We start from the raw sequence: 13166 nt of genomic DNA, 5'->3' as shown, positions 1-13166 counted from the left end.
GCGCAATTTTTGGCGAATGACGGGTCGGAAATTGATTGGCTGTTGAAGTTGACAAGATTAGGCTAAGTAAGTTAAGCTTTGCAAAATAAATTTTTTAGTTCAACCGAGAACGTCTAGGGCAATGTAATTGTAATATTGTATGTGTTAAGGTGTGTTGGGAACATTGACTTAGTTCGAATATGGGCGGTATAATACTTTGCTTTATTGTGCATGGTTAGGATGATATTCTCTGTTTTAGGTGGAACGCCTAGCATGAATTGTCTGTTTTTGGCGAGATCATTTAGGGTAAAATTGTCTTTTGTCTTTTTATGGTGAAAGGATCTAGGGTACAATTGTTATATTGTCTTTTTATATCGATATCATTTTGGTTAAAATTTTCTGTTTATAACGAGATCATTTAGGGTTAAATTGTTATATTATCTTTTTTTTAGCGAAAACATATAGGGTAAAATTATTCGTGTTTTGTAAAACTGTGCTAAATGTTAAGCAGAATTATGCCGACTTTTAACAGCTTAAGACAGATTTCGGTTTGTTTTCTTAATTTAATGCAGAGAAATAATTTAACGGGTTTCAGCTTATTGTCTTAATCAATACAAATAATATTTTAACAGGTTTAAAATTGTCTTAATTAATACAAAAGAAATACTTTGAATCGATAACTCAAATACAACAAGGCTAGACTACGTGCCAACGCAATGTGCAAGTGAATTTATTTATTTATATTTTGTTCGATAATCAATAACCTATATTCTGTTATCGATTAGGCCAATCTATAACATACGTTTAAAGAACAATGTCTCGAACTTTCCAAACTTCGGTAGGTGGGTGGACAACTATGAAACTATGCAGAATAAAATTAAGCTCAAGGGTGTTGGGTGGGCTGCACGTGGGCTGGCGGCAGACGTGAGTAGAACAACAGGCGCCACCAGTGCTCTGGTGTAATTAATCCCGGGGGATGCTAATTACGTGGGCGTAACCACGGTGGTATCTGTAGTGCAGGCGTACCAGGATGTTGGTGGCAGAGATGGAAGGGCGGATAAGTTGCGGCATGGCAGTCCAAAATTGGGCGTCCGCCTACAATGTAAATAAACGTACAAAAAAAATTGTCATCGTGGGCCGAATGTGACCCGCGGGCTGCACGTTGTTGAACAGCCATGTTTTATATAGAACCGTTTATTCTACAAACACTGAATAACAGGTATTGATTCCTATTTTTTTATTGTGGCAATGTTTAAGGTCAAGTTTTTTTAGTTCAACATAATACATAATACAGGTATTAATGCAAAAACTGCGTCGTATTGTGCGATTTAATGTTATCATTTCTAAAACTATTATTCTCGACGTTACGCAATACATTAGGTCTAAGATGTTTACGCTCTATAACTCAAACAATCGATGAAAAAAAAAACAAAACATAGTCGCTTTTGTTTTAGAATGTAACATAATTAATTTAAAAAAAAACAACTCATCGGTGAACCTTATATTTTATTTTTTTTATTTTTGTACGAAGGTGCTTAATTTCAACAAATGTTAATTTAAACCGCAGGCCTTAAATGTGTTTACACCACCCCACCCCGAACTCATTTCCAACGAATTCTATTTTTTTTAAATCACGTAATATTAGCTAGCCTGGGGGGACCTTCCGATAAAAGTTTTAATGCTGTCTTTATTTTTTTGACAAATTGGTTTCTGAGTGTAGAAATCTCTTGTTATCAAGTAGATCTCCTTGCAAGTATAGCTATGTATTTTATCAACTTTAAGCAGTGGTACGTTTCACCATCAATAACTGTAGTCACATATTGTATGATTTAAATTAGTGCAACTCATTTATACATTTCTCTCTTTTTTTTCTAAAAAATCCCTCTAAATATATTTGTTATAATTAGAAAGATATGTTTTTGTTAACTGACAACGAATAGAAAAGTTAATTACTACTATCGTTAAGAAACTCATTTTTAAAAAATGACATCTTCTAAGATGTGTCACATAAATTGTGTTAAATAATGTTTAGCTCACGTTAAGCTACGTTAAGTCGGCTGAGTCATCGGTGGCCACACTATCTCTATATATGTCGAGGTCACAGAAACAGGTGGAATATATTTCATCTGCCGACAAGTTTGAAAGTATAATTATAAGCAAAACTTAACAAGCTAAAATATGCTATAAAGAAACTCACTGTCAAGCTAAATTCGAAAATTAAAACATTGTATTCGTAAAAATGTTAGCAAAACACATTTAGATGGATGTAATATATACTTTTTTTAACAACCACCCTTTATAACCAAAAACTATAAATCACTAATTAAGTTTTGAAAAACTATTTGAAACAGCAAACAAATCTCTACCACACGAAGTTCAACTCGCTAACACTTTTTTAACCATTCCCTTCCTTTTTTTTCAATTAAAAAAAAAAGTGTTTTAATCTCTTCATTGAATCAGTTCTCTCATTTTCTCATTTATAGAAACGGAGTTATCCCCCATTAAAATATCATCAGATTAAAGTGATTTGAAAATATCAAAACTTGAAACAGATGAAAGTGATTTGAAAACATTAAAACTTGAAACCAACTCCAGAAAATAGCAATTCTAGACATCAGAATTGATTTAGCAGAGATGAGAAAAAAATCATTTTTTCCCCACAACAATCTCACCTTTAATGAGAAATACATGAGGTTTTTTTCTAGCCCGCTCCACACAGCCTTTCACTTTTTTTTTCTCACGATTATTGTCATTCAGTTTTTAATATCATGTTATGTATTTAAAAACTCCCAGCCTTGATATTGCGATGTGAATTAATACTTTGGTTCAATGTGTAAAAACACAAACATCCAAATGCCCTGGGTGTTTAAAGTTATTAGTTGTTCCTAGTCAAGATAAAGGGAAGTAAGAACTTTTTGTTAAGAATTTTTTTTTCAGAGCAGGCATTTGAAAAACTGAAATGTTAAATTATTAGTTGTTCCCGGTCATAATAAAGGGAAGAAAAAACTTGCTTCCTGAGAATATTACTGATTACTAAAACCACAACTGAACATATTTTTTTTTCAAACACTGAATAATGGGATGTCTATAGAAAAGAAAGTTTGTGATCAAATATTGTTACTCAATTTTCTTCTTCTTCTTAATTTTAGTGTTGTAAAGGATCCCCTCCAACACAAGTATACGTGTCAACTGGTTATGCGCCATTGAGGCCATTGACTCCGATTTCAGCCTGCTTTTCTTTTTGGATTCGCTTCATAGCCTTTGTCCAACCAAGAACAAACTACAAGGCAGCAGTTGTTTGATTTTGGAGTTGTCTCTCTTAGAAGACTTTCGGATTAGCTGCCTAGCGTTTTACCTCTAGGCCACGCCGTCCTCTCATATTAAATCGAATTATATATACAATTAGTCATTGAAAACGAGAAAGGGGCAGATAAATGTCGTTGAGAGTTACGATGGAAAATTATTTCTCAGGTTATAAAGTGAATATTGTAAAGGCTTTTAGTTGACTCCCTTATTATGTGTGTGTGTGTGTGTGTGTGTGGCTTTGCAAATAACGTCTCTTTGTCCGATTGACATGAAATTTGGATGGCAATGCAAGATTACAGAATTTTGAATCTAATTAGATAGACAATTAGTCATTCAAATTTAATTTAAAAAGAAACTATATTCAATAATAAAAGGAGAGATTTTTTAAAAGAACTAACGCCCTTTTCCTTAAAAGAAATATTTTATGTGAGATTTGTTTAGTATTGCGGAGTCCCGACTTCATTAAGAACGATCGAAGTGGAAAGAATAAATATGGTATGCATTGTTTTTCAAACTTAAATATAAACTTTTTATTATATCTGTTTTAGTTTCAAGCTTCCAAACAGTAGAGGAAGAAAAAGCATAAAATACAGCGTGATAATCTTTTTTAAATGCACTTTATAAGAAAATGAAACAATCTTTCGTTAGATGTCATAGTTAATGCTTAGCGAAAAAAAAAAAAAATAACATGTATTTTGAAATTTTTCAATACAATCTCACACATTTAAAATGTAATATGTACGGGCTATTTTTAAGGCATCGCACTTCCGTCTTTACGAAAATCGCTGATCCACTTTAACCGACCAGAAGTAATAACTTAGTGGGGCCTACTATAAAAACAATTTACACGGACTAAATCATTTGCTAGTGGGTGATTTTGGCGCGCCTGGGGCCACCTAGTTCTACGGAGGCAAATGAATCAGGCGCCATCTATGGGCAGATAACTCTCAAATATCCCGACTTGCGGGTAATGTCCCTTTAAATTAACCTAACAGAGTCCTCCCGATTTGGCCTCTGTTTATTTAGCGTTAAAGTGCAATTTACTTGAAATTTAGAAAATGTCCGCGGTATAAAAGATTTTTTTTTTTAAATTATAAAAAAAACCTTATAAAAATGTCTAGTAACAATGTCAAGGTAGAAGCTGAATACAAATAAAACCAAGTTTATCGAAAGAATATTTTTAGGTCGTTAAATGGCCTGTTAGGGCAGGCTAATGGGGGGAACGCGGCAAATTATTGTTGTGTGATTACTTGAGCGCTGGATCAACCGAGGATGTGTTGGACAATGATGTGGGGTTTGAAATGCTGTTGCACGATTAATTCATCTTTTAACTTACAGTAGATGTGTACACAATTACAGTTCTTCAGGACTATTTTTTAAAATCACTTTTGGTTCTCGAATTCACGTAGGGGCTGCTATTGTGTTTAGGACTAGGCCACGCCCTTCACCTAAGTTTGGCCAAAAGTGTAGCTAACGTCTAATGCTTATACAATTTGGCCATCTTCGGACAACTGTCTAGAACCTAGATAATCTGGACATCTTCATGCAGGTGTCTAGCACCTGGCTAATCTGGCCATCAGGCAACTGTCTAGCACCTAGACAATTTGGCCATCAGACAACTGTCTAGCACCTAGATAATCTGGCAATAATACTGACAACATATACCGCGGTCAGTGAAACAGCTGAACTCTACTTCAGCTGGCATAAATCTGAAGCGGTACTTTACCCCTATCATACAACAATTATCAAGTAAATATCTAGCAAGTATCTAAAGATTAGACATGCGTTAACCAACTTTATTCTATGGTTCATAAATTTGCCTATAACCTCTCAAACTAAGATAGATCTGGAACATTCGCGAATGTTATTTAATGAATTCAGTGTTTAATTAAATTGATATTGAAAAAATAGCACGTTTAAGACACAGAGATGTAATTTAAAAAAAAAAACAAGATTACGTATATTTTAAAAATGTTTCCATTACAATACTAGATATTATTATAATATTGGATTTTTTTAAAAAAAATCAAGAAAAAAACATACTTTCTGGTGATTTAGTTTTTAGGACATAATGCGGGTACCCTCTCTATAGTCCACTCACCTCGCTAAACCTGTAGTGTATCTCTGTTCTTAAACAATCAATGCTAGCAGAAAAAATACGGTTCCGCTGTTACGTAAAGGTTAGTGCTGGGACTATGAACATGATAGGAAATCAGACATATTTATGTCAAAAACCATCTTTAGGTTACCGGAATTAATTTATAAAATGCCCAGAGTAAGCCTTGAAAGCATAGACAACCACACCTCATTTGGTCACATTACAAATTACGTGACACAGGAATAGCTTTTTATTTCTAAAACACGCACGTTTGACATAAATAAAACCTACCACTCTTATATAACCCTAGTCGAAAATATTTTCCCGAAAACACCAAATCATCTCATGTTATAATTATCTCCACCATTTCATGACGTAATTACCATCTCCAATTTTTATGTCACCGTAATTAGACCAGCTTCGTAAGAGGAGACACATTTTTTCCCCAGCTGATAATGAAATCACATAATTAAACACCATCGTCAACACATGTGAGCCGGAAGTGGCTTTAAAGCGCGAATTTAACTTGCTAGCGGCGTAAAATTAGCAGCTGTTAACGCTTTATATGACCGCTGTTGTATTATCCTGATGGATAAAAATACTTATGTCTTCTGCAGTCTGTTGGTGATGTTCACAGGGCAGGGTTTAGGTTCTCATGTGAAAGGGTTTGTTCTATGTAGGTCAACGGTTCTATGTTCTATTTAGGTAAAAGATTTTTTATATACTTTCTATGTCAACCAGTGGCGTAGCGAGGTCAGGTGCGGCACTTAAAGGTGTCACCCCCAGAGGCTTAGTGACTCTTCCCGGGGACAAATTTTCGATTTGTACCCCCCCCCCCCCTCAAGTTTTCGATTTGCACCCCCATCAAACTTTCGATTTGCAGCCCCCCATTACGTTTTTCTCTATATATTTTGCTATTTTTTGCCTTGGTGTCATCCCCCCCCAAATGGTGTCACCCGGTGCGGTCCGCCCCCCCCCCTCGCTACGCCTCTGATGCCAACGGTTCTATGCTCTGAGTCAACTGTTACTTTGTTCTATATAGGTCAACGGTTTTGTGTTTTATTCAGATCAATGGTTCTATGTTCTAGCTAGGTCAACGTTTATAAATTATTCCATATCAATCATATACTGATACTCATAACGTTTTCTTTTGTTTGCAATAAAAATTTAAATTATTTTGCGATTTCGTACCAAGCTTTATACTAAAACTCGAAAAGAAGCATCTCTCTCTCTCTCTCTCTCTCTCTCTCTCTCTCTCTCTCTCTCTCTCTCTCTCTCTCTCTCTCTATATATATATATATATATATATATATATATATATATATAATTCTCTTATGGGAGACGCTAGAAAACAAGCTGTAAGCGCGCTCCCTACCACCCCACCCCTACATGGTCTGGTGAGCTGTGGTTCACGCTAAATGTTTACAATCATAGAGCGGGTTTAGTGACGGCTATTAGGGGCAGATAATTTAGTTTGAAACTATTTTAAACTTAGGGGAGGTAACTAAGAGGAGGCTGCTTTCACGGGGGTGGGGGTGTAGGGTAGGGGTTGGGGGAAAGGAGGGGGGGTTAGTATCGTTCTTAACGACCTACTGATAGTGTTTTTGAGCAAATATTTTCAGTGGCAGCATTGGTACTGTCGAATTCACAAATTATGAATTACTGAAAAGTAGAAAAAAAAACAACTAAATAGCAGCCCATGATATGCCGCGATATTGGTATAAAAAAACAGCATCTTTCGAGCGTTTAATTATACGCTTTTCGTGTTTGCTCGAAATCAAGGGCGATAACAAGATAAAAATGATTGAAAGAAGAAAATAAAAATTAACTTTTAAAACAAGTATTGTATTTAAAAGCTTCATTTTTTATTGCAAGACATCACATGCATGTAGTAGGCTACCAACCCTTTGTATTGTTTAATGCTTACTGTGGCACATTAATGGAATGTCAACGATTTATAGAACATATGTAATATAAACTAGGTAGGATGTGCATACTTTTATTTAGAGAAACTTTCTTGATGTACGATGAAATGCTGGAATAATAGGTTTAATTTCTGTGCGTCTGTGTATGTGCATGCGAGTGAGTGTGCGAGTGTGTATGTTATAGCAGCTGCTCTTTTAAAAGATGCGGGAAAGGTAGAAAAGTCAATGTGCTCATAAACATAGGGACAAACACAGCATCGCCCAGTCAACACACGTCAACACCACCCAACCCACATTAACACACACGTCAACAACATCCATGGATATGTATACACCCGTCAACACCACCCAGCCCACGTCATCTCTGGCAGAAGATTGTCCCCCTATCACTTTGTCCCTTAATTCGACTCTGTTTCTCCCGATACGACAACTGTCCACGGTGAAATATAGCCCCGCCTGACCGGCCAATTGATTCCACTGTATCAACATGCACGCCGTATCGATGACAGTAATGGATGGCTTGCACGTGCTCAACCTTCACACCACAACAGACGCCGTGTCACGTGACGCTGCTGCTATCACGGACAGCAGGCGGCCATTGTTCAGGTGTCTGACAACTACCTGTGGCCGCCCAGCGAGTACCAGAAACGATAGAACCGGAAATGTCATCACCTGGGTGGTGTGAGACGTGTAACAATTTACGTCACGGTTCTAGAAGCTAGTCCTAGCTGGTCAATTAACTTCAGGATAGGCTACTCTACAACAGGCGAATAACTCAATCAATGGACTTGGACTGTAGACACACAAATACACGCACACACATTTGTATATATGTATATACATGTATGAATAAGTATATATATAAACATGTATGTATATATATGTATGTATATATATATATATATATATATATATATATATATATATATATATATATATATATATATATATATATATATATATATATATATATATATATATAAGTTTCCCTTTCAAACTTGACGGTCTACGGGGCAAGTGAAGTAGAGTTCACTTGTTTCTGTGACCTCGGTATATGAAGAGATAGTGTGGTCAGCACTATGCCCAGCCGCTTTTACTTTCCCTAACGTGAGTTAGTACCCATCAGAGTTGGGTGGACTCAGGGACGGTCTACTGACTTGAACCCGGATTCAAACTCGAGACTTACGGGTTAGCAGTCCAGCTCTCTACCGCTAGACCACTCCGTCCCATATATATATATAAATACATATATATTATATATATTTTTAAATATATACACATACATATGTATATATATATATATATATATATATATATATATATATATATATATATATATATATATATATATATATATATATATATATATATATATATATATATATATATATATATATTACTTTTCTTGAAACACTGAATTTGAGACGAAGAAATTTATAAATGAAACAGATTTTTATGGCAGAATTTATGGCTTCTGCTTTAATTAAAATATTTTAAAAAATTAGTCTCATATCGTGCTTTACTTGAGTGCTCCCTGCGGCCATCTGAAATGGGTCACAGACGCTTCAACTCGCGCCTATGGGCGTGTCTATCAGTGATTGGTTGAAATGTGGACCTTCACGTGAGATGCTAGCTTGATATGTTTTTTTACTTCTCATATTATTGCTGTGGTTTTCTAGAGACAGAGATGGCTGAAGTTATAAGGGTAGAAACACAGTTTACTTACAGAGTGCTAGATTAAATAACTTAGATAAAAATAATATAAATGCAAAACCAATTATAGTAACGAACCTTTATATATAAATATATATATATATATATATATATATATATATATATATATATATATATATATATATATATATATATATATATATATATATATATGTATATATATATATATATATATATATATATATATATATATATATATATATATATATATATATATATATATGCCTATATATACCCATAGCTGCCTCAAAACTCAAGCGAAGTGGTATTTAGCTGATCGTAAAACTGGGCATTAAGATTCCGTATTTCGTTTGCTAAATGTGTGTTAATGTTTTCATGATTTCTCCCACATGTTGGTTAATGTTTTCTTGATTTCTTCCGCAGATTTGAAGGATTGTCTGACTGTATTTGGATTGATAAATGTGTGTTAATGTTTGATTTCTTGATCTCTCCTACAGATTTAATGGATTGCCTGACATGTATGGTGATGGGGATGTGCATGTTGTGTCGGCCGGGATTCGGTGGGTCACACAGACAGTCTAGCATAGTTACCGGTAGAGATTTTCTGTACAAAGTTGTATGGGTCAGACAATCAGTCAGACAGTCAGACAGACAGACAGACAGACAGACAGACAGACAGACAGACAGACAGACAGACAGACAGACAGACAGACAGACAGACAGACAGACAGACAGACAGACAGACAGACAGACAGACAGACAGACAGACAGACAGACAGACAGACAGACAGACAGACAGACAGACAGACAGACAGACAGACAGACAGACAGACAGACAGACAGACAGACAGACAGACAGACAGACAGACAGACAGACAGACAGACAGACAGACAGACAGACAGACAGACAGACAGACAGACAGACAGACAGACAGACAGACAGACAGACAGACAGACAGACAGACAGACAGACAGACAGACAGACAGACAGACAGACAGACAGACAGACAGACAGACAGACAGACAGACAGACAGACAGACAGACAGACAGACAGACAGACAGACAGACAGACAGACAGACAGACAGACAGACAGACAGACAGACAGACAGACAGACAGACAGACAGACAGACAGACAGTCTAGCATAGTTACCGGTACAGATTTTCTGTACCAAGTTGTATGTGTCAGACAATCAGTCAGACAGACGGTTAGACCGATTGAGGGACGTACGGACAGACAGATGGATAGACAGCCTGAGGGAAAGACAGACAGACAGAAAGGTGGACAGACTGACAGGAAGAGATTTAACATACAGGCAAACAGACTGACAGGTCTACAGACAAGTTGACCTGTCGGACAGCCAAATAGACAGAAATGATTAGCCCAGTTCCAGGTGTAGCATATCAACTTCATCAAGTTGTAAAACATAAAAAAATAAATTTAAAATCTCCATCAAACTCATTTCGTATTCAACAGTATTTTCTTTGGGATTTTCAAAATAGTAAAGGTTTCTGAAAAAAAGCAGTTTTAAGAATTGTTCTTAAAAGTCTAATTTTTAAAAATAATTTCAAAACATCTGAACCTGCGACCATATCTCTATTATTACTCATTTTAGTTTAAGTGTAATTATAAATACATATATAATTAATTAAAAAAATTGTTTGTATTTATTAATAAAAGAACTAGACCAATGCCTAAATAATGATAATTGTATAGATCGTAAAAAATATTTTGCTAATTTTTAAATTTTTATTTTAACCAGGCGCGTCAGAACCCAACCGGCCCATGACGCATGGTGAGATTGCGTCATTCTACGAGAACATGATTGATCGCATAGAACGTCAAAGGGTGACGCCCGCACCCCAGGTGCCCTACACCCGGAGGGAGACCCACCGCAACGACCCCCGTTTCACCAACATGGGTATCGGCAAGAGGCAACGCTCTAAGATCGACCACTACAACTTCGCTCTCGGTATTGGCAAAAGAGTTTCCGGAAATGACCAAAGATGGAACACAATTGACGATTTTTATCCGAATAACATTTTCGATCGGAAAAATCAACTCAGCGTTTCGCCTGACGTCATACCAGACGATGAAAATGAAGACATGGCCAGGTACTCGACGAATTTTAAGACTTTATTTAAATCTCCGAAATCTGAAAGCGGACAGGAGTTTTATCGAGATATAAAGAAGGTCTTACAAGAGAACAGCAAGATACTCGAAGAGAGCCAGAAGTTTTACAACGTGGAGAAAACAAAACTAGACGCAAGAAGAAAGGCAAAGGAAGCCCAAGACTTATCAACTATGTTGGGGTTTGGAAGTTAAACAAAGCAATAAAAATCTTCCACACAAAGCGTTTGTGCGAGTTTCTCAGCTGGTTGTATCTATCAGAGATAGGATGTCGCCTCACGGTGTGGCTAGGTGAGGTAGTTCAGCCTCGTCTGACCCCACAGTTTGTGTGGGGATGGGGTTGGGTAGTGTGTGTGGGGGCGGGGTGAGAGGAGATATGAGATACATATTAATTAGCAGGTTTAAAAGCCATTCTTAATTATAAATAACTATGAAATAAATGAACCCAGTTATTATTTGTTGTTGGTTTTTTCGAGTATTTTAAAAGCTGATATTTTTTAAGAAAAGTGAATAAACAACAACATTTGTTTGCCAACATAGCGGCCCCATGTGTCTTGGGCACTAAAACAAAAACATAAAAAACATGGAGGAAAAAGAGACTGCAAAGTGTGAATTCAAAGACCAGGACTTAAAATATCGAAACAAAAATAGTAAAAAAAAATAGACAATCGGTGCTCCACGATTTATATCTATCAAGATAGCACCTTGCTTGAGTAAAAGGCAACACAATAAAAAACTAAGTTGTGTAATTTATAAATAAATATAAGTCTGCCTGATGGCATTAATGGCGTCTGAGTAAACTATTGATCACACTATCATATATCGATAATCAAGGCTTCAGATAAACTGTTCTTTTGTTTACAAAACGCTTGGGATTGTCATATGGAGTAGTTACTCTTAGATCTAGCACAGTTCCCGAATCAGCAAAATATGACAGACAAAAATACCTTCAGCTAAAATTTTAAATAAGGTAAGTTATTCTTCTTAAGCGGTGATGTCAAATGAAAACCAACATTCAACAATAAAATGCATATTCATAATCATTATCTTTTAAGAAAAAATAAATAAAACGCAATGTATCACAAAATGAAGAAAAGATCACAAACTAACCACATACACAGTGTACAGAAAATGTATTTTAATCGTACACAAAAATTAAATGAGACTTTGATAGTTTTCACCGTTTTCACCGTTTTACCCCTTCACGTTGTGTCATATACGAAATATAATGGATGCACAGTAATCATGCACAAGTCTTAATCAAGATTTTGACAAATTTCCGAGAACAGGAAGTTGTATTTACTTTACTCCCTATTTACTTTACTCCCGTTTCCTTAATAGCCTATCACTCTTTTTCCCACGGAGCAAGGGAGGTAATCAGAACATTATTTGTTGTATAGAAAGATTTTCTCGGTTATAGTTACTTGTTTAAAAGAAAAAAATAATAATCCACACGTTAAATCATGAATAAGTGGCGTGCACAAATGAGAATAAAAATGTACGTCACTGTACAAATAGAAAAATAACATAATACAACATAAACCATTCACGTGTCCAGGTTTAAGAAAACAGATGGACTCTGCTTCAACTGGCAAGTGTGTACTTTATGCGCTTACACTGGAGGGGAGGTGACACCAAGTCCAGAAGTGTGGTTTAATTACTCACACTGATTAGGGATGTATTAATTGACAGCTGCTTTGGTGGAAGATCAAAGCTGTGAGCATCAAACGTGACACAGGTGTGACAGGTGGTAGAAGAAGCAGACGTGTGTCACAGGTGTGTGTGTGTCTGTGTGTGTCTGTGTGTGTGTGTGAGAGAGAGTTGAAGTCATTGGTGTAACACCTAATTTTGAAGTAACTGACGTGTCAAAGGTGCGACAGGTGTGTAAATGTGTGTGTGTGTGTGTGTTGCCGGCCTTTGTGTAAGTGCAACACCAAATTTTGAAGCAACTGACGTGTTTGTGTGTGTGAGAGATAGAGAAATTTTGAAGTAACTGACATGTCACGGGTTGTGACAGGTGTGTGTGTGTGTG

General features: G+C 36.1%; 1 protein-coding gene across 2 annotated transcripts in view; it reads left to right on the top strand.

Annotated features, from left to right (window-relative positions):
- Nucleotides 1-11443, top strand: part of LOC131928717 (uncharacterized) — a 46275-nt gene extending 34832 nt beyond the window's left edge. Inside the window, exons 3-4 of one of the 2 annotated variants that reach the window (XM_059284806.1) lie at nucleotides 9501-9596; nucleotides 10767-11443. In XM_059284806.1, the coding sequence (XP_059140789.1) occupies nucleotides 9506-9596; nucleotides 10767-11329 (654 nt within the window). In that variant the 5' untranslated portion in view covers nucleotides 9501-9505 and the 3' untranslated portion in view covers nucleotides 11330-11443. The remainder of the gene's footprint in view (nucleotides 1-9500; nucleotides 9597-10766) is intronic. The other variant, XM_059284807.1, reaches the window with a different exon arrangement.
- The last annotated feature ends 1723 nt before the right edge of the window (nucleotides 11444-13166 follow it).

This window comes from Physella acuta, unplaced genomic scaffold, assembly GCF_028476545.2.
Source record: "Physella acuta isolate Inbredline_101_S28 unplaced genomic scaffold, ASM2847654v3 ptg001534l, whole genome shotgun sequence".
NCBI lineage: Eukaryota > Metazoa > Mollusca > Gastropoda > Physidae > Physella > Physella acuta.
Note: the sequence above shows the minus strand (reverse complement) of the source record. Positions and strands in the feature narration are given on the sequence as shown.